Raw genomic sequence first — 22,397 nt, 5'->3', positions numbered from 1 at the left:
GCTAAAATAATGTTCCAAAATTGATTGATAATGGTAGTTGAATTATTTTTATAAATGTTAAATAAGGCAATAAAGGAAAACAAAGTTCAGTAACTTAGCACACTGGTGACAATTTCATATTCAGATTTTAAAGGCTTTATAGATAAAGATTATCTAAAACATACTTCTTTTCATTACCACAAGCTGAAGACTCACATGAATTTAAAACTTTGATTATAGTTTAGTGTGTAGCCCAGAAAAACCTGCCGCCTCACATGATTTTGCACGTGACAGCTAAAAGGAAATTCGAAAGTATGAGTCATTCCAGTGAGGTCCAACAGATGGCGCGAAACTGTTTCTAAGGCACTGTTTTACTTATTTACCCTGCATTTAGAAATTATTTTTCTTCTGAGAAAGAAATCTTGGTAAGTAGGAAGGCTTTTGCGCCTTTTTCAAATTATGTAATGACTTCAAATAAGAAAGAAAATGGTAATAATCATATAGGAAATAGGTAACGATTCTTTGGAATTTTGCAAAAATTTGTAACATTTCCTTAATGTTGAAAATATCCTTTAGTTATAGGAGAAAGATAACAAGTAGGGTGTATTTATGGCATTCTTGAAAATGCATAAAGATAACTAACACTCGTAGTCAGAGTGAAGAAAAAATAATTAAACTGATGTTTTTTCTTCTGCTTTTATTTATTGTGTTTTCTTCCTTTCTCTGGTTCCTTGTTTTTAGTAATATTTATCAGTAAATCGGTAGTTTATGTCAGTGAGACGCCACCTATCACATGGTATGTGTTTTTATAGTAGACATGAGTGTTTGATCTCCTGGATCACATGGGAGTAGAATTAAAAACAAATATGTCACTAATTTATAAGCATTTTGAAAGCAATGATAATTAGTTATTTTTAGCCCTAGCACCCAGCACAATGTTGGCACATAGCACATTCTGAGCGTCCGCTAAATGGAGGAAGTGACAGGCACCCGCCTGGAATGTGTCTTTCTCTCAGTCACTCACATAAACTAACAAATAAGCAATGTTTTTCTTGCACATTTGTTGACTTTATTATGGAATCACACTTTCCTCATTCAATGGTTTTCTGTTCTTCCCTTTCTTGTAGTTTTAATTTTCATAGATTCTGTTCATCATTGTTTCTTTCTTAAAACAAGAGTTTCTTCCCCTTTTTTTCCCCCGCTCGTCATTCGCTGCATTAAAGGAAAGAAACGAACTTTCCTTTTCTCTTCTTCCTTCCTTAAAACTTTATCTTTTATCTCTTTTTTAAAAGAATTGCAGACTCTCTAATCTTTCCCTTTTTTTCCCTCCCCCACTACCTTTTTCTTCCTTAAATTTAAAAGATCCTGGCTTCTTTGTTAAGTGCACACATTAGGAATAGCTTGGGGATATACAAATGCCCCTGGAAGAATAGTTGTGTTTTGGGAAACTGGGGCTTAAAGACAACTGACTGACTTTCTCATATGGTACGTGAATTTTATTCCCCTGAATACAAACACCACAGGCAATCTCTCAGTGGGTACTCACCCTGCATGTAAAGTAGTAGAATCATGTGGAAGAAGTTCTCTCTCTCTCTCTCTCTCTCTCTATATATATATATATATATATGAACAATCCACATTATATGTGTTTCTTTAAAGGTAAAATATTCCTACATTAGTATATTTTAAGACAATGTTTTCAATGTTTAAAAGATGTTCGAAATTGAAAATTCTGGAAATATACAAAAGTATCAGAAAGAAAATTAAATTCATCTATGATTCAGAGATCCAGAGATAACTACTATTAGCATTTGGTATATTTCTTCCTGTTCTTTTACCCCATAGGTTTTGTGTATAAATATATTTTTAATTGTATCTTTACATATACACTACAATTGCACTTCTGCATTCTTTTGTTCACTTAACATCATATTCAGAGAATTCTGCCCCCCGGGGCAATATTTGAGGCAACATGTTATTCTATGTCATGGGCCTAATTGATTAAATTATTGTCTACACTAGACCTATGAGTTTTTCTATTTTTTATCATATTATGAGCATCCTCATCATCACTTTTAATATATATTTTTATACTTCTTTTAGAAGAAAATTCTGAGAAGTGAAAATGCTAAAATAAGGGTAAATATATTTTAATAAAACTTACATGAATGACCAAATTACTTTAGAAAGTTTGTATTTATTTTCATTTCTGCCAGTAGTGAATAAGAGTTTGAATATTCTTGGGTCCCTTGTAAAATATTAGTTGATCATTGTGGATGGGTTTATTTCTGGGTTCTTGATTCTGTTCCATTGGTGTATGTGTCTGTTTGTGACTATACCACATTGTTTTGATTATGATAGTTTTATAATATAGTTTCTATTCAGTACATGTGATACCTCCATTTTTGTTCTGTCTGAGAATTGCTTTGACTACAAATTTTAGCACTGTTTTCCTATATTTGTGAAAAATGTGACTGGAATTTTGATAAGTAGTTGTGGATAGAATGGACATTTCAACAATATGTATAGATTTTTCATGTATAGCTCTTTCACATCTCTAGCTAAATTTATTCCTAGGTATTTTGTTCTTTTTGATGAAAATATAAATGGGAGTATTTTATTTCTTTTCCAGATAGTTTGTTGTTAGTATATGGAAACACAATTGATCCTTGTATATTTGTTTTGTGTACTACAACTTTACTGAATTTATTATTCTAGCAGATTTTTGGTGGAGTCTTTGGATTTTTTACATGTTAAGGTCATCTGTAAATAGATTACTTACTTTTTTTCTAATTTGGATGCCTTTTATTTCTTTTTCTTACCTAATTGTTCTAGCTTAGACTTCCTATTTTCAATGGGAGTGGTGGGAGGGCCCTTTGCCCAGTTATTTCCTAATAGTGTACATCACTGACTAGGTTTAGAAATTTAGGAGAGTTGAAGGGTAGTGGTCCATCAAAGAAAGACTCAGTTTTCTGACCCACGTGCATCTTATACCCACTGAAGTAAAAGAAATACTCCTAATTACCTTGTTGTTTCCCATTTTTGGTGTGTAAATCATATACAAACAGAGAGATAAAAGTTCTTCCTACTTTTTGTTAGAGAGTCTATTTTCTTGAGACATTGTTTGAATGTGCCAAGTTTTCCTTAACACACTCGTTATTTTTTCATGAATGGAGATGTTTTTGAATTCCACCAAAGAAAACATCTACCCTTTGTTTTCAGAGACTAAAGGAGCTTTTAAGTGTTTCTGTGTTTTCATGGATGTTTTGCTGAACTGTTGTGAGAGGCTGTATGGGAGGAACAGTGAAGGACTTTTCACCATAGGTCCCCAGCCCAGAATGTTTACTCTTCCAAAGAATGAGTAGTTGAAACCCTTTTCATCTCTTGTCTATTTTACTGTTTCCAATATACCCTCTAGTTATGAACAGTGGATCTTTTTGTTAATAAAACTGAACAAGTAGTGAAACTCTGCTCTCAATTATTCCAGCTACAAGTGTCCTGCATAAGAAATGTTGACTGTTATCATCCCCGAGGGCCTCCTAGATACTTTTCTGTGTAGCTCAGATCCTTGATATGGTAGTGGGAGCCTTGCAGTTCCAACCCTTTGTCCCAGTCACACACATGGGCTCTTGTGTCTGCCTCCACTTCAGGCAGGTAATCGCTTCTCATTCACTTAGCATCGCTGTCCTGAACATCAGTGCCTGCTATCTATTGTAACACAGTGAGAACTGCAAGACCTGGGGAAAACTGTTGTCTTTGACATACAGCAGCTTTAGCCTGACATACCTTCTGACTTCTTCAATGTATGTTTTAATATTTCTCTATTTCTCCCCATCTTGTCAGTGTGTAAACTGTAAGAACTTGATGTTTTCAGATTATCAAGTACTAAATCTTGTCTCTGGAATCCTTGTTGCTTCTGGTCCAATGTGAGTTAGAAAAATACAGATCCATCTTTATGAGAATTGTGTCAAAAATTGAAATTCTTTGTCTAAAGAAAAATTCCAGAGCGTATGTTTTGTCTCAATGGCTTCTTTCTGAGGGGAAGTTGAATATTGAATATTTTATTATTCTATTATATTATTATTTTGAAAATTACAATGTAGTAATTCTGGAAATATTATAATTTGGCAATCATTGCCCAGGAGCCTACTCCAGTCTTAAGACTGAGGGAAGTGAAACAAAGACAAACCCCTAAGTGAATCTCTCAGAGAGTTACCAGATCAGTGAAAACACACAACAGCAATTCTTTGATAATACGGTCTATATATATTGCCTCCTTCTGTGTCAGCAAACTGTCTAAGTTGGGAAAATATCACATTAAGCTATGAAAAGAGAAGTGACTTTGATAGTAAATGAAGAACTCATTGAGATTTTGTGCTTAATGAATGGAGGTTGGGAACAATCACTTAATGTTTTTTCTTAAATTTTTAAAAATTGAAATAACATTGGTTTATAATCATCCAATCCTTATATGCCTTAATGTCTATTATATTTCTAGAATGTAAACTCATATTAAGAGGCTCTGAAGAATAACAACCCTTTGGGGGACAACTACTTCAACGTCATGACCAAAGGCAAAGAACCTATTATTAGAAACTTTCATCTGGTTTGCATTGTGAATTTAGTAGTTGGAATCATAATCCAGTTCTCTGATGAAAGTGAGTTTTCAGTAGACATGTCAAAAATAGAGCTTACTCATATTCCAAGAGACTTGTCACCCAAAACCAAAGTGTTGGATATGTCTCAGAACTACATATCTGAAATACACCTCTCTGACATCAGCTTTCTAATAGAACTGAAAGTTTTGAGACTTTCCCATAATAGAATCCAGTGCCTTGATTTTAGTGTTTTCAAGTTCAACCAGGATTTGGAATATTTGGATTTATCTTACAATCAATTACAGAAGATTTCGTGCCATCCAGTTATGAGTCTCAAGCATTTAGATCTCTCATTCAATGACTTTGATGTCCTGCCCATCTGTAAGGAATTTGGCAAGTTGACACAACTGAATTTCTTGGGATTAAGTGCTACGAAGTTAAAACAATTAGATATTCTGCCAATTGCTCACTTGAAGCTAGGCTACATCCTTCTGGATTTAGAAGGTTATTATGTGAAAGAAAATGAGGTGGAAAGTCTTCAAATCCCCAGCACAAAAATACTTCATCTTGTTTTTCCTCCAAATAGTTTATTCTCTTTGCAAGTGAACATATCAGTTAATATTATAGAGTGCTTACAACTGACTAATGTGAAATTGAATGAAGACAACTGTAAAGTTTTAATTAAATTTTTATCAGACATTATTAGAGGTCCAAATTTACTAAATTTTACCCTCAGCCACATGGCAACAACTTGGAAATGTTTCATTAGAGTTCTTGAATTCTTTTGGCCCAGACCAGTAGAATACCTGAATATTTACAATTTAACAATTGTTGGAAGCATTAATAAAGAAGATTTTACTTATTCTAAAACAACATTGAAGGCACTGAAAATAGAACATATTACACACACAGTTTTTATTTTTTCAAAGACAGCATTATACAGAGCGTTTTCTGAGATGAACATTATGATGTTAACTCTATCAGATACAACTTTTATACACATGCTTTGTCCTCATACACTAAGCACATTTAAGTTTTTGAACTTTACGAATAATGTTTTCACAGATAGTATTTTTCAAGAGTGTTCCACTTTAGTTAAATTGGAGACACTTATCTTACAAAAGAATGATTTAGAAAATCTTTTTAAAATAGGTCTCATGACAAAACAAATGCCATCTTTGAAAATACTGGATGTTAGCTGGAATTCTCTGCAATATAATACACAAGATGGACTCTGCACTTGGGTTGGAAGTATAGTGGTATTAAATATGTCTTCAAATATGCTGACTGACTCTGTTTTCAGATGTTTACCTCCCAGGGTGAACGTCCTTGATCTTCACAGCAACAGAATAAGGAGCATCCCAGAGGATGTCAACCATCTGGAAGCTTTGCGAGAACTCAATGTAGCTTTCAATTCTTTAACCAAGCTCCCTGGCTGTGGTGCTATGAGCAGCCTTTCTGTTCTGATCATTGAGTATAATTCAATCTCCAACCCACCTGGAGATTTCTTCCAGAACTGCCAGAAGATGAGGTCAATCAGAGCAGGGAACAACCCATTCCAATGCACATGTGAGCTAAGAGACTTTATCCAAAGTGTAGGCCAAGCACCCAGTGAGGTGGTGGAGGGTTGGCCTGATTCTTACGTGTGTGACTATCCAGAAAGCTCTAAGGGCACCCCACTGAAGGACTTTCATGTGTCTCCACTATCCTGCAACACAGCACTGCTGATTGTCACCATTGTGGTCACCGTGCTGGTGTTGGCCATCACCGTGACCACTCTCTGCGTCTACTTTGACGTGCCCTGGTATCTCAGGATGGTGTGCCAGTGGACCCAGACCCGGCGCAGGGCTAGGAACATACCTTTAGAGGAGCTCCAAAGAACTGTCCAGTTCCATGCTTTTATTTCATACAGTGATCATGATTCTGCCTGGGTGAAGAATGAATTACTGCCAAATCTAGAAAAAGAAGATATACGGGTCTGTCTACATGAAAGGAACTTTATTCCTGGCAAGAGCATTGTGGAAAATATCATCAACTGCATTGAGAAAAGTTACAAGTCCATCTTTGTTTTGTCTCCCAACTTTGTGCAGAGTGAGTGGTGCCACTATGAGCTCTACTTTGCCCATCACAATCTCTTCCATGAAGGATCTAACAACTTAATCCTGATCTTGCTGGAACCCATCCCTCAGGACAATATTCCTAGCAAGTATCATAAGCTGAAGGCTCTCATGACACAGAGGACTTATTTGGAATGGCCCAAGGAGAAGAGCAAACATGGACTTTTTTGGGCTAACATCATAGCTGCTTTTAATGCAAAATTAACGCTAGTTACTGAAAACAGTGATGAGAAAGATCCGACTTAGGCACTGTCAGAAGATTCTACTTAGACCTTGTCACTCACTTGCATTCTGATGAACACTGAATCAGTGTTTAGTTACTATCTGGATGGTGCCTTCCTATCTCCACACGTTCAGGAAAGATTAATAAAAAGTGTTTTTCAATTTAAGGTTACAGATAACTGAATCTCTCTGGTTTAACTATACAAATTAATATTGTCTCTTTTGAGTAAATGCTCAGTCAGTCAAGGCCTTTTCCTCACTCTTCTCCTTTCCCAAATGGATTCTGAGGAGTTAAATCTCAAATGGATTTTAAGGGAGTGCATGGCAGCAAAGAGTCCACCTCCAGACTGTGTCCACTGGTCGTTGGGGCCCTCCTCATGGACCTCTGGGTGAGCACTGTCATTCTATCCAATTTGGGGGCTAGAAAAAATTACATCAGTTATGGAAAATAAAGAAATAAGCTTCTTCCTTTCACATCTGAGTAATAGTTTATTAAATTTTTGCTATGGCTACACAATTAATGGAGACCCACAACACAGCAATTTATGTATATAAAGGGAAATACAGATTTCAGTCAGAGGTTGTTGAGGCCAAAGACCTGGATTTATTCACTTCCCAAGGAAACTCAGAACCCAATTTATTTGTAACTGGTTATTTAATGAGACTTTCCTGATTTTCTCAGAATTTTGGGTAATGCCTCAACGCTGACAGAGACTGTAAATACAGTCACATTTTAAAGCTGAAATGTTAGCGACAACCAAGTTAGATGTACTAAAATATAGCAAAGACTAGTAACTATCAGACCACATCATTGATTTCCAGAAGACTAGATTCAAAAAGGCGGTGAGAGAATCGTTAAGTAGAGGTTCTAGACTTATGGGGAGACGTCGTTGGATTTTTTCAAAGGCAGATGAGGGCCTGTTCACAGAATAGAGAAATATTCTGGCCTCTGACTCCCAGCCTGGAGTTTTGCCAAGTAGCAGGAATATGCAGGTCCGGTGCAGCACGTGGGGTAGAAAGTGAGAGCTTCTGCAAGAATTTGATGGGCCCACCCAGGATTTGGGGGTGCACTGAATGTTAGGAACACAGAGATTGGTAAATAAAACCTGGCAAATAAATATAAGTGCTTGGGTAATATTCGTTGAATGAATGGCTAAGTGCTTCCCACCTGGAGAATTTCAAAGGTGAGAGGCTGGATTGGGCAGCCCTAAGAGGCAGGATGAAGAGAGAAGAGAAGCAGCGATTGCAACCTCCCTCCCATTATTGTGGGAGTGTGTGATTTCCTGTGGACCACCTTCATCATGGGCAGGCTGGCTGAGCTTGAGAGGACTTCAGCTAACTGGGCAGTTGTGCAAAGGAACGATAGTGGTAAGAGGTCAGGGGCTGGAGGAAGTGGTGTGTGGTGAGTACAGAGGGTGTTGGTGTGAGAGATGTGCCCCTTCATCAAGGTACTATGCAAATGTGGGATCCACTTGAGGCATCCGAATAATGGTGTGTTTGTGAAAGAGCCAGTATCTGGACTTTTCCCTAATAATAGGCAGAGACATGGTGGCTGGTCAATTTATCCACTAGTAAACTGCAGGGAGATTGACTCCTCATTGCCTAATATGTCCTCCCTCGCAGTGGTCTGAGGACATCTAGATTATGAGGAAGAGAAGTTGGCGGGTAAAGAAACTGACCACCCTCCTTCTCCACTGCGCTGTGTAATAGGCCTGAGTGAGAGCCAAGCAGAATTTTGAATAACATGAGACTGATGAATTTACTAAATGTGTAAGATTGGATGGGTTTGGAGATTTTCGTGACCAAAATAGCAGTGCAGTTGTAACAGCGGCATCTCCAGGCAAGGGGGAGGTACCATGTTCTCTGCTCCCATTCAGCAGCAGCACCCTGGACTAGCTACTGAGAGCTAGGGGTTGGAGCTGAGCGGCCAGGTGCAATGGTGTAACTCAGACGGCAGGTGGGCTCAGGGGAGAGACATGAAGAGAAGATCTGGTTGGCTTCTGGGTTTTGGACTTAGACTGGGGATTTTGGGGACTTGGAGCAGACACTTGGAGGAGAGACATGTAGAGATACTTGGAAAAGATGTGGGTGAGATACTTGTGGGCAGGTTGACCATGGGGAGGGTTGGGACAGCCTGCCTCATGGCCATTATCAGGAAGGCTGGAAGTCCAAGGTCATGGCATCTGCAGGGCTGGTTTCAGGAGAGGCCCCCTCCCTGCTTGCTGATGGCTGCTTTCTCACGGAGTCCTTCCATGACCTTTGTTCTATGCACACATGTCCCTGTGTCTCTTGCTCTTCTTATAAGGATATCAGTCCTGTTAGATTAGGGTCCCTCCTTAGGACCTCAATTTACCTTAATAATCCCCTTAAAGGCCTTATTTTCGAGTGCAGTCACATTCTAAGGTAATGGGGGCGGGAGGACACAAGGCTTCAACATAGGAATGTTGGAGGGCACACAATTCATCCATAACAGATGACTATGCAGATACTAAATTGAAAAATGTGACAGAGATTTTCAGTTATACCAATGTCCATTCTGAACCCCCAGCCTGAGCCTCCCCTGCAACTTGATGTAAATGTGGATTGAATCCTGGGTGGTGGGATGTAGCTGGAACTTTGTGCCACTCTGGGTCATGTCCCTCGGAAAGATGAACGTGGATTCCTTTGCTCTTTTCACATTGCCACTGAGTAAGGGATAAGAACTGGAGAAGCATCTAGAATACCTTCAACATTGTTAAAATGATTCACTCTGACTGGGAGTTTACAGGAGGCCTCTTGAGGGCAATGGCATTTGAGCTGAGACATGAATGGCAAAAATAAGCTGAGCAAGCTCCAGGGAGAGACAAAGACCAGCAAAGGGGATGGTCGGCGTGGAGGGAATCAATGTGGTACCTCTGGGGAATAGTTGGCAGGCACTTGTGGCTGGAGTGTGAGGGCAAGATGAGGGTTGAAGGAGATGCAGAGGTAGTTCAGAAGGGAAGGCAGGCTGACCATGACAGCAGGTCATGATGAGAAGCTCAACTTCTGTGAGAGGATGTCACTCATTTGAATATGTTTAACCGCAACCACCACACTCTGCTTTTCTCAGGTATGATGAGTGATGAGGTGAAAGATAAAGTTTCTGGGGCCTCCCTGATAGTTCAGGGGTTAAAGATAGTGCTATCAAGCTATTGCCAGCCACTGCAGCACCAGTTCAATCCCTGGCAGGTCAGGGAGCTACCCATATGGCACAGCAGACCTCTCCTGACTCGCCCGCTGCTCCCCTCAGCAGTGTATGTCAGTAGATCTGCCTGTTCTGCTCCCCACTTTCTCTGGTAAATCCTCTCACCATGCCCCCTCTGGCTTTCACCTCAGTCCTTGTATGCATAAATAAATGAATCTTTAAAAAAAAAAGATATGATTTCCATGTCCTTGAAGAATCCTATGCATATACTTGTGAATAGCCACACAGGTGTGGCCCCTTTCCTGAGGCAGAAGTTTATCAGGATTTGACCAAATCGGGCAGGGTACTCGGGGGCCAAAGTGGCAGCTCTGCTGATGAGAAGAGGCTGTGACACTGCTCACCCAGACCAGCAAGCAGGCCCACCACATACATGTCTTTCTGGGGCCACGGACACAGTGACCTGCAGGTGTTTTAAGGATGAACAGATTGACATCATCTTCCCCACAGGTGTAGCAGCATGGACTTGACATTGAGGGATGCAGGACAGTAGTCACATTCATGATGCCCCAAACCATCAAGCACTATGTCCACTAGGTGGGGTGATTGGCACTTGCGGGCAGGTCTGGGAGCTCTGTCTCTGGTGGGAGAAGAGGGGCGGAAGACGCTGAAGGAGATTGTGCAAGCCCCAGTGAAGGCCCAACCTCAAATTTCAGGATAAGATTGTTAAAATGGTAAAAGATATATATGCAGTTCTGCCACTAGAGGCTGGGCGAAACAAATGTAGCAGTAGAAACCCAGATTAACACAGCAAAGTGGCTCCTGGAGAGGGGAAAGTGACACTGAGAAAGAGTCTGAGAGGATTGTTCCAGACCCAAAAAAGAGAAGGTGAAGGGAAAAATTGCCAACATTCCATCGGAGTTTGACTTGGCCTTAAGAGGAAAGAAGAAAAGAAAGGACTTTATAACTGACACAAGAAAAAGGGTGAGAGGATAGCAGAGTAAAATTCCTCAGGCACAAATGTTTGCTGAGTGGTTGACCAAGAAGAATCAGAGCCAAGTGGGCCTGAGTAATAGCAGAGGAAGAACCAGGACCTACCCAAAAAAAGCAAAAAAAAAAAAAAAAAAAAAAAAGAGCAAAAGTAGAATCTGCTTTTTTCACCAACAAGAGCAAGAAAACTCTGCAAGAGAATCGAGCTGGCCCATCTTCTGAAGAAAGAAAATAGTTGGACTTGTTTTGCCAGAAACTGAGGGGAAACTTTAAATCTATACCAAGGTTACAAGAAGAGGAGGTAGCTGTGGTGACCTGAAGAATTCATGGGGGGCATTTAGATTTTTCCCTGTGGGAATTCACCCGGGCTTGGTCATTTCTCCATTTGTAGACATGTTCTTCAAAAATTAAAAATAAAGTGAAAGGCTGGAGCAAGGTATTTTAAGTCAATAGCAGAGAGAAAAGCAAGAATGTTGATTCTTCTTAGATAGACTTCTTAGACTTTCAATCAAAAAATGTAATTAGGGACAAAGATGCACACTATAGAGTGATCAAGGGAATAATACACTAAGAAGATAAAACTATTAGTTAATGTTTACATACAATAAATATATAGAACAATGACTTACAGACTAAAGCAAGTTTTTGACATAATAGTAGAATGAACTAACTATTCGAACATACCAATCACAAATTTAGAAATAAAAAAAAGTTTGATCAAAAGTCTCCCTAAGATGGGCCTCCCCGGTGGCGCAGCGGTTGAGCGCTGGGTTGCGAGGCTGCCCGCGGCCTCTGCAGCGCCGGTTCGATCCCCGGCTGCTCCCCGGCCACCGGAGGAGGGTCCCACATGGCGCGCAGACCTCTCCTGCCGCCCGCTGCTCCCCTCGGCAGTGTGCTTAGGTCCTTCTGCCTGCTCTGCTCCCCGCTCTGGCTCTGGTGAATTCTCTCACCCTCCCGCGCTTCTGACTGTACCCAGTGCATGTATAAATAAAATAAATAAATAAATCTTTAAAAAAAAAAAAAAAAAAGTCTCCCTAAGAACAAAAAGTCCATGGCCAAAAATGGCTTCAGTAGTGAATTTCTACCAAATTTTCAGAGAAGACCTAACCCTTATCCTTCCCAAATGCTTCAAAATATTGAAGAGGGGAGAAAGCTTCCAAACACATTTTATAAGGCCAAAATGATCCTGATCCTAAAACCAGACAAGGACTAAAGAGAAAATTACAAACCAATATCTCTGATGAACATAGATACAACCCCTTCGCCCCTCCCTGCCCCTCCCCCAATCTGCCTGCTTTGGTCACTTCGTTGGGTCTCATATATCTGGGGCTCTATATACAAAATTAAATTTGTTTTTCTCCTGTTAATCTGTCTTTATTAAAGAGGGTGTCTCAGCCAAGAACCTCACAAAGGTTAGAGGGAAAATTATGTTTCCTCCCCTTCAAAGACTATAGCGAAGTCAGATAATAAGTGTTAACAAGGGTGTGGGAAAATTAGAAACTTTACACACTGCTGATGGGAATGTAAAATGGTGCAGCTGCTTTAGAAACAACCTAGAACTCCTCAAAAGATTCAACATAATTACCATATGATGTAGCAATTTCACATCTAACTATAAACTCAAGAGAAAATAAGTCTATTGGAAAACTGGCACACAAATGTTCATAGCACCATTATTCATAAAAGTCATACACTTACACATCCCAAATGCCCCTCCACTGATGAATGGATAAGTGTAATGTGGGCTATTCTTATAAGGAGAACTATTTGGCAACAAAAAATGAAACATTGACACACAGACCACAACAGATAGGAATCTTGAAAATGTTAAGCTAAGTGTAAGAAACTGGTTATAAAGAAACATGCTGTGTGATCCCATTTATATGAAACGTCCAGAATGGTGTCATCTATAGAAAGTAACACATTTTATAGTGGTTGTCTAGGGTGGGGGGAGGGAGGGTAATAGCTAAGGGTGCAGTGCTTCTTTGCAGGGTAGTGAAAGGATTCTATATTGGTTGTGGTGGTGATTGCCTTGATGCTGTGACTATTCCTAAAGTCATTGATGTATATACTTTCAATGGGTGAATTTTTTTATGGCATATTAAGTATCTCTCAAAAAAGCTATTGTTAAAAGCAAAACCACCATGCATGTACTTGTAATGACAGGTCATATGTAAGTGACATGATATTGACACTGCTCTGGATCCCAAAAGAAATGTCTGGGTATGGAATTAGGGTTCGGCCAGACATCTCTAATGAGAGAAGCCGAGAGGGGCCAAGCGTCTAAGATGTGGTGTCTCTATTTTGCCCTAGCTCTTTGGACTACTATTCACTAGACTAGGACTTGTGCTTACTCAAAGGGCTGTGACATTGCCATCTAGACCAAGGCTGTCCAATCAGGTAATCACCAGCTGAAGTGAACACTGGCCACATGGAATGAGCCCAACTGAGCTGTGCTGTCAGTGTAGAAAAGGCACAGGATATTGAAGACTTAGAGTGCAAAAAAGATACAGTATCTCATTCATAAATGTTTCATATTGAATTTATATTGAAATAATAGTATGTTGGATATGTTAGGTTAAATGAAATATTGAAATTTTAAAAGGAAATTATATTCTCTGACAAAGTGTTTCTGTGTGTGTGTTTCTATCGATGCATGATTATAAGTGTGTTTCTCCAGTATTACCTGCTGGGCTATGGTGGGGAATTGGGAATAAAAAGAGGCAGGTGGGCAACTCAGAGCGGTGGGATGAACTTGGAGGAAAATAGCTTCAGAGGCATCAGCCCATAGGCCTGGATGCACAAGGTCCTCTGACTTTGGGAGCCCGGAACTGAATTCTTACTCAATGATCACCCTCATTTCCAATCATGGGTCTAAGGGAAGAAATGGTGTGGGTGAGGGGAAGGAAGTTTGTTCTTTTACTTTCAGAAATGTAGTTATAGATACATTTCACGTGTTAAATTGTGAGGAGTGGGGGGTGGGGAGAGAGAGAGAGAATATTACAAGTTAAAAAGAATCCCAAGACTCTTAATTCTCTGTGGTAGAAAAAATGATTACAGGAAAGAATTTTGGAGGCAGAGAAGGGAACATGTTTTAGCATCTCCACCTCTAGTTTGTATTGGACATTACACAATACTTGGCTGAAGACAGCATCAGAGGCTGACAGAGTTTACTAGCTTTATTTGCCCATGTGTTGTTTTTGTCATTCTGGTTGTTATGTGAAAAGACAAGAGTGGGGCTATCAGAGTGGATTTCCTGAGTGTACTGACAACTAGCCCAAAGAAAGTATCATTTGAAGATCAGCGAAAAGAGATTCTTAGATAGCAGGCCTTTCACATGGAGTTAAAAAATCACTTTTTGAAGAAAGTTTGAAAACATCAGAGGAAAAAAACTGAGCACCAATGAGCATTTATTGTGTGTCAGTCCATGAATGGTATTTTAGCAAAACTTTGATCTTGACCTGTTCCTCTTTCCATTCTTAGTCACCTGTTATGGAGCACTGATCAAAAGGCAAGAAAGAACACAAAGCACCTGAATACACCCAGACCTGCTTTCCCACCCCACCAGCAGGATAAGCACAGTGAGCCAGTCAGTGATGCTCTGTGGATTATGAACACCACTTCCTTCACGTCATTCACCTGGCAATAGCGGGCTGACTGTCATAAAATACAGAACCAAAGAGATGATTCTATTTTAATACTGCCAACTACCCCAGTCTCATTTGTACATATGAATAGAACAGTTTTACACTTACTATGGAATGTAATTTTAGTAGAATTCAGTAGATGGCATGAAAGAGCCTTTCCTGCACCCCATACTATTCAATGTGGTTACCAGTGAAATAAATATTTCAGGAAGTACTTGACTTTCCTACAGGCTGCTGACTGGGTTGGAGGGGAAGGTTGCCGTGGTAAGTGACATCTAGCTTACTATTTTTTTATTTTTAATTTATTTTTTTTAAGTTTTATTTATTTGTGCATACAAGTACGGGGGTACAGGAAAGAGGTACAGGGTGGTAGTGGTGGTGAGAGGATTCACCAGAGACAGAGTGGAGAGCAGAACAGGCAGATCTACTGAAATACACTGCTGAGAGGAGCAGAGGGCGAGACAGAAGTCTGCTGCGCCATGTGGGTCAGCTCCCTGGCTGGGGAATCAACCTCTTGCTGCAGTAGCTGTGGACTGCCTCATAGTGCTGATGCTTAACCCCTTGCATGACCAAGGAGACCCCTTATTTTATTTTATTTTTTTTAAAGGGTATGCTTAGCTCTTGGGTGCAAAATTCTCAAAAGTCTCCATGATTAAGTATTAGATGTTTTTCTAAGTGATTATTTCTGAAATGCATTTACTATGTGTTGTGCTGATCTAGCATTTGTTTATCAGCTTCTCCTTGATATCCTTTCCTTATTCAGAAAAAGCCTTTTTTTGCGGGGCAGGGGTGTCTTTTTCTTCTTGAAAATTCCTCATGTCATGATTTTCTTTCAAGAGATATATTTGAGTTGGGAGATGAATATTTGGGTTCCGCGTGTCTTCTGCTAGTTGTTGATTTCAGCCAGCATTGCTTTTCCTTCAGCCCCCTCCATCCATCGTTTTGCAGTGAGAGTCCTAAGAAAACGGGGACAGAAGTAAACTGTTTCTTAAGGCAGTGCTGTGCACAACTCATTTGTATTTATGGGCAGGCTTATTTTCGTTTTTTTCTCTGGGTTGATCCCAGAAGTTACTCTTTCCTGTTTTCCTCAGAGCACTGAAACTATTCTGTGGTGCAATATATATGATGCAATTGTAGGATTTGAAAATGTTTCCCAGGCCACATTCAATTTGTACAAAAGAATTGAAAGTGAATGCATCTTTCCAAGAAAATGCAAAGGTTCCTCAGAACACATAGAAAACAAAGCGGAAAAGATTTTGAACTAGTTTCAATCCTTTCAATTTGTAGTAAATAGCTAGTTAACCTGGTGTAGAGATCCTCAAATATATGTTTCCTGCAACAGCCTGGCTGTATGGGTGTTATCCATTAAAACAACTCACAGCCCTTATTTGATGCCCCTAAGGTCTCTGCATAAAGGCAATTCAAATGTATTAATGTTTCATCTAGTGAAACCAAGATGATCATAATCATAAAAGTTGGAATATTTTTATACTATCCATTCAAAACATTCTTTTACTAATCAACTTAGCAATAATCCTTTTACTTGGTAGTAAAATAGCTTAGAGATGTTAATCTAGATGAGGTTCAATGATGTTCATTAGGACTTTGATCAGATAATGCGATTTTTCACTGATATAGCAAATTTAATATGTAAATATATTGGTACAATACCTTCATCCTTAGTGATGGAAATAAAGACAGCTTCATAAGCTGAGTACTTCAAATGAATGACTTCAAATGTAGAGGCACCATGAAAGTTTAGCAAATAGAATATATTTGAATCAATTCATTCAACTAGATGTAAAACGGATACCATGCTTTCATTAAACATTTGGGGATAGGCAGTCTTGTAAATTTAAATTATTGTGGTGGTTGCTGTTGTTAAAGAAACAAGGATAAGTTTCCTTTTCTGGCCAATGGATTCTTCATGGGCCAGGCAGTCCTGTCCATGTGTGGGATCTGTCTCTGCCTTGAATTTCTCTAGTCATTTTCTGTGTACCTTGTCTGATTATGCAGATGACTGTGTCTGAGTTCTGATTGTTGGCCAGGAGGTAGAAAGAGACCCAGATTTGCATTCATGTTTAGGAATAAGAAATGCCGATTGAAACTTAAGCTCAACCCACTTCTTCCACCTAGCTTTTCCCAGATTGCTCTGTTTTGAGGTACTAAGTACTGGCCTAGTCAATAATTGGGCATTATTTTGATTCGCCTTTAAATATTTCTTCCTTCTTAATCTTTCTCTCAGGAAGCTGGAGGGGAAAATTTGGGAAATTTCTGAGTCTTTCAGGCAAATAAAACCAATACCATAAAAATGCCACCTTTACTTTTACCATGTACTTTGGTGCCTACGTGCCTTCCCTTGTACAAAGTTTTCATGAATGGTGATGAAGGGAATGTATCAGACTCTTTTCTTATGTTTAATGAACTCAGGATAACCAAGACATGATTTGGAACCTCTACAAAAGGGTAAGTCCAAGCAAATCTCCAAAAACTAGATAAATTTTCATGTCGGACTTGGGGAACTTTTGCAACTCAGGGTTGTTTCTGGGACTTGAATTAATGAGGTCCTCTAAACCTACTGAGAGATGGGAGGGGATCTTTATGAAGAGGAACTTTATTCTTTTTTTTAAAAAATAGATGGCTTATTAATTTTTTTTAAGGTTTATTTATTTATGCATACAAGACCTGGGGTAAAGGCCAGAGATGTAGGTGGTGAGAGGATTCAACAGAGACAGAACGGGGAGCAGAACAGGCAGACTGATGAAATACACTGCCGAGGGGAGCAGCAGGTGAGACAGGAGAGGTCTGCCTCGCCATGTGATTTCTCCCAGGCCAGCCGGGGATCGAACTCGTGCTGCAGAGGCTGTGGATTGCTTCATAGTGCAGTGCTCAACCCTTCGCGCCACCAGGGAGGCCTGAAGAGGAACTTTATTCTTTGCTGATCCTGATGGCTAGCTTGTCGAATGCAGTTGTAGGGGATTTTAAAGACCTGTGTGGCTCCAGCTTAAAGGGCCTCTGGGGGTACGGGGTCTTCTGGAGGACTGATTCCAACACAATTCCCTCTGGCTTCATGTGCCACTGGAATGGTAATAGGAAAATAGTGTCTGAGCTATAGTGGATTGATAACTAAAGCAGTAAACATAACCTAGAACAATGTAGAGCACTTCATAGGGAATAAGTATTTATTTGATGAAAAAATGAAAAAGTTCTCATTAAGGAGAGGAAAAGACTTCTCCCATCCTCAAGACCTTTCAGTGCTCACCATCTGCTCTTATCTTTCAGAATAAAATTCCAGTTCATTGCAGTGAGATACATGTACAATGATGGCCCAAACTCCTCTCATCCTAACTTATTTCATGCTAACATTGACCTCCGTCCGTGCCTCAGACCACTTTTTGAATAAGAGCAAAGGCACCAAACTGTGTATAGATAATTAAAGGCAAGGCAAGAAAAGTTTTAAATGCTCTCTGAAGGGTTGGGACCAGAGAACGTTCCACAAATATGTAAAACCATCTGTATTAGTTCCCTATGTCTATAGGGACAAATTACCATAAACTTGGTGTCTTAAAACAACAGAAATTTATTCTCTATACCTCTAGAGATCAGAGTCCAAAATCAAGGGGTCCACAAGGCTGCACTTTCTTTTGTGGCTGTTGCATTTCTTGCCTTGTGGCTTTTAGCTGTAAATGCTGCCTCTGTTGTCACATGGCTTCTACTCTGCATCTCTCTGGTCTCCTGCCCCTGTCAAATACCTCCTTTCTCATATAAAGACACTTGTCAATGGAATTAGGGGCCACCCGGGTAATACAGGATGATCTCATCTCAGGATACTTAATTATCTCTACAAAGATCATTTTTCCAAATGAGGTCTAACAGTCACAGTTTCTGGAGACTGTGACGGGGTGGGGGGAGATAGAGCTATATGTTGAAGGTGACACCATTTGACCCATCATACCATCCATGTTAAAATGCAGCATAATTGTTTATCAGAATGTTTACTTCCCTGGTTTCAGATTGTGTGATGCCAAAAAAATGTATGAATCTCTAGTTAAAAATTGTTTTCTGTAAGTCATGCTTAATGTAATACAATCATTTAATGTATTCTTTCCCCGAACCCTCTCTCCACCCCCCAGGATGTGTGCCTGTATCAAGATACTCTGAAGAATAACAATGTTCTTTTGGAATGCCTAATGTTGCAAAATGACTACCCCCAATTCTAGCATCTTCCACTTTGCCATCATCTTCTTGTTAATACTTGAGATAAGAATCCTATTATCTGATGAAAGTGAGTTTTTAGTTAATAGATCAAACACAGGTCTCCTCCATATTCCCAAAGATCTATCTCTAAAAACAACTATCTTAGATATATCACAAAATAATATATCTGAGCTTCGAACTTCTGACATCCTCTCACTATCAAAATTGAGGATTTTGATGATTTCTCATAATAGAATCCAGTATCTTGATATCAGTGTTTTCAAATTCAACCAGGAATTGGAATACTTGGATTTGTCTCACAACGAGTTGGGGGAGATTTCTTGCCACCCTACTGTGAACCTCAAATACTTAGACCTGTCATTTAATGCATTCGATACCCTACCCATATGTGGAGAGTTTGGCAACATGTCTCGGCTAGAATTTCTGGGGTTGAGTGCCTCACAGCTACAAAAGTCTAGCATGCTGCCCATCGCTCATTTACATCTCAGGAAGGTGTTACTGGTCTTAGGAAATGCGTATGGAGAAAAGGAAGACCCAGGGAGCCTTCAAGACCTTAACACAGAGAGTCTGCACATTGTTTTCCCCACAATAAAGGAATTCCATTTTAATTTGGATGTATCTGTCAGCACGGCAGTAAGTCTGGAACTGTCTAATATCAAATGTGTGCGAGATGATAGTAGATTTTATTTCTCAAATGTTTTGTGGAAACTTCAAAGAAACCCAAAGTTATCAAATCTTACTGTAAACAATGTCGAAACAACCTGGAATTCTTTCATTAGGATTCTCCAGTTGGTTTGGCATACCAGCACACAGTATTTCTCAATTAAAAATGTGAAACTACAGGGTTACCTTAGCTTAGGAGATTTTAACTATTCTGGTACTTCACTGAAGGCCTTGTCTATATGCCATGTTGTCAGTGACACGTTCAGTTTGCCACAGAATGTGATCTACACAATCTTTTCAAATATGAACATCCAGAACTTCACAGTGTCGGGCACCCCCATGGTCCACATGCTCTGCCCATCCCAAAGTAGCCCATTTCTGCATTTGGATTTTTCTGATAATCTCTTAACTGACATGGTTTTTAAAGATTGTGAAAACTTGACAAAGTTGGAGTCACTTAACTTACAAATGAACCAGCTAAAGGAACTTGCAAATATAATTCATATTACCAAGGAGATGAAGTCTCTACAACAATTGGATATTAGCCAGAATTCTCTAAAGTATGATGACAGCAAAGGAAATTGTTCTTGGACTAAAAGTTTATTAATTTTAAATATGTCTTCAAATATACTGACTGACTCTGTTTTCAGATGTTTACCTCCCAGGGTGAAGGTCCTTGATCTTCACAGCAACAGAATAAGGAGCATCCCAGAGGATGTCAACCATCTGGAAGCTTTGCAAGAACTCAATGTGGCTTTCAATTCTTTAACCAAGCTCCCTGGCTGTGGTGCTATGAGTAGCCTTTCTGTTCTGATCATTGAGTATAATTCAATCTCCAACCCACCTGGTGATTTCTTCCAGAACTGCCAGAAGATGAGGTCAATCAGAGCGGGGAACAACCCATTCCAATGCACATGTGAGCTAAGAGACTTTATCCAAAGTGTAGGCCAAGCACCAAGTGAGGTGGTAGAGGGTTGGCCTGATTCTTACATGTGTGACTATCCAGAAAGCTCTAAGGGCACCCCACTGAAGGACTTCCATGTGTCTCCACTATCCTGCAACACAGCATTGCTGATTGTCACCATTGTGGTCACAGTGCTGGTCTTGGCCATCACCGTGACTGCCCTCTGCAGCTACTTTGATGTGCCCTGGTATCTCAGGATGGTGTGCCAGTGGACCCAGACCCGGCGCAGGGCTAGGAACATACCTTTAGAGGAGCTCCAAAGAACTGTCCAGTTCCATGCTTTTATTTCATACAGTGGGCTCGATTCTTCCTGGGTGAAGAATGAATTACTGCCGAATCTAGAAAAAGAAGATATACGGGTCTGTCTACATGAAAGGAACTTTATTCCTGGCAAGAGCATTGTGGAAAATATCATCAACTGCATTGAGAAAAGTTACAAGTCCATCTTTGTTTTGTCTCCCAACTTTGTGCAGAGTGAGTGGTGCCACTATGAGCTCTACTTTGCCCATCACAATCTCTTCCATGAAGGATATAACAACTTGATCCTGATCTTGCTGGAACCCATTCCACAGTATTCCATTCCTAGCAGCTACCACAAGCTCAAAGCTCTCATGGCACGGAGAACCTACTTGGAATGGCCCAAGGAGAAGAGCAAACATGGGCTTTTTTGGATTAACTTAAGAGCAGCCATTAATATTAAGTTGACGGAGACTTTCTAAGAAATAAATCATACATAAACCTAAAAATATTCCTCCTTTTACTGCTGCTGCTCTTGGAAATTCCAACAATGACTTTATTTTTCATTAACATAAAACTAAACACAACTTTGAATTTGTGATGTAGAAAAAAAGTGGGCACTTTCATGTTCTATTTCACCAGTTATACATAGTAATAAAAATGAATGCAATAATCTAATTTTGATTTAAATGGTTAATTTCTAACACAGGAGGGATTCACTTTTTTTTTTCTGGGACTGAATTCATTAAATTAATCATGTAATCAAGAAATGCACCTGTTCAAACAACTTCATGATATCCGTTCATGTGTGCCAAGGTCAATGTTAGAAAAGCCCTTGACTTTTACATCTTGAGCCAGGTTTCCATAGCAGCCTTTTATAGCGGTTGTTGCCCTTATTCATTTCCACTTGCCCTTCACCTCTACACGTTGAAAGCTGCTTTTTGGTAATGCTGGAGACTCTGTGCCTGAAGGGATTTTTTCCTGGTCACAAAAACCCACTTTTGGTTCCCAGAAAGGGTAATTCAGAAGTGCCAGATGTTGTCCACAGATGCAGCTTGTAATCAATTTTAGTAAGAGAATTGGCAGGTAAATACCCCAACTTTCTTACCCATTTTTTGTATCTAGGGTATACTTTGTACTCTCCCTGAGTCCCCCAGTAGTATAGAATTCTGATTGTTCACTGTAGAAATAATTTGATAAAGCATTCTTTGTTGGTTTCCTTTTTATTTATATTTCACAGCCTCATTCTTTGTAGGGTTTTCCTGGGATCACCTCTGAAATAAACTACTTGCAGTTGAATATTTGCTTCAGGGTCTGCATTTGGGGGAAGGTGAGCCAAAAGTTTGTTTCATCTCAGGACAAATGGAAATTCTGTACCTACTTTCCTGTGCCTAGAGATCTTGTTGCAATCCTAGCTGTCTGAATGGATATGCACAAGAACATTTGCTCCTTTGATCAGAAGGAAGAATGTAGTCCATCTCCTTCTCTACATTGCACTCCTATCTTTGGGAGAACTATTCAAACACAGCATGAGCATATTAGAGCAATGCAAGGAATAGGTTATAGCAGATAACTTTATTCCACCTTTATTAATGATAGATT

General features: G+C 39.6%; 2 protein-coding genes and 1 pseudogene across 3 annotated transcripts; all 3 read left to right on the top strand.

Moving 5' to 3' along the window:
* Positions 1-373: 373 nt before the first annotated feature.
* On the top strand, positions 374-8,659 carry TLR6 (toll like receptor 6). The gene is made up of 2 exons (XM_037529634.2): positions 374-404; positions 4,478-8,659. The coding sequence occupies exon 2, from the start codon at positions 4,544-4,546 to the stop codon at positions 6,938-6,940; it is 2,397 nt and encodes a 798-aa protein (XP_037385531.1). The 5' UTR covers positions 374-404; positions 4,478-4,543; the 3' UTR covers positions 6,941-8,659.
* On the top strand, positions 379-21,459 carry TLR1 (toll like receptor 1). 2 transcript variants are annotated; one of them, XM_037529635.2, is made up of 2 exons: positions 379-404; positions 18,847-21,459. In XM_037529635.2, exon 2 carries the CDS (start codon positions 18,914-18,916, stop codon positions 21,275-21,277), a length of 2,364 nt encoding a protein of 787 aa, XP_037385532.1. In that variant the 5' UTR covers positions 379-404; positions 18,847-18,913; the 3' UTR covers positions 21,278-21,459. The 2 variants fall into 2 exon arrangements, with proteins under 2 accessions (XP_037385532.1, XP_037385533.1); XM_037529636.2 differs by lacking the exon at positions 379-404 and adding an exon at positions 14,910-14,977.
* On the top strand, positions 9,429-11,373 carry LOC119260646 (probable ATP-dependent RNA helicase DDX27; annotated as a pseudogene).
* Positions 21,460-22,397: the final 938 nt, after the last annotated feature.

The sequence above is a fragment of the Talpa occidentalis genome, unplaced genomic scaffold, assembly GCF_014898055.3.
Source record: "Talpa occidentalis isolate TD23 unplaced genomic scaffold, MPIMG_talOcc4v2.1 talOcc4.6, whole genome shotgun sequence".
NCBI lineage: Eukaryota > Metazoa > Chordata > Mammalia > Eulipotyphla > Talpidae > Talpa > Talpa occidentalis.
This window is presented reverse-complemented; position numbering and strand designations above follow the sequence as displayed.

Excerpts from the sequence above, each read along its gene's own strand:
- TLR1 (XM_037529635.2), top strand. The coding sequence starts at position 18,914 with ATGACTACCCCCAATTCTAGCATCTTCCACTTTGCCATCATCTTCTTG.
- TLR6 (XM_037529634.2), top strand. The coding sequence starts at position 4,544 with ATGACCAAAGGCAAAGAACCTATTATTAGAAACTTTCATCTGGTTTGC.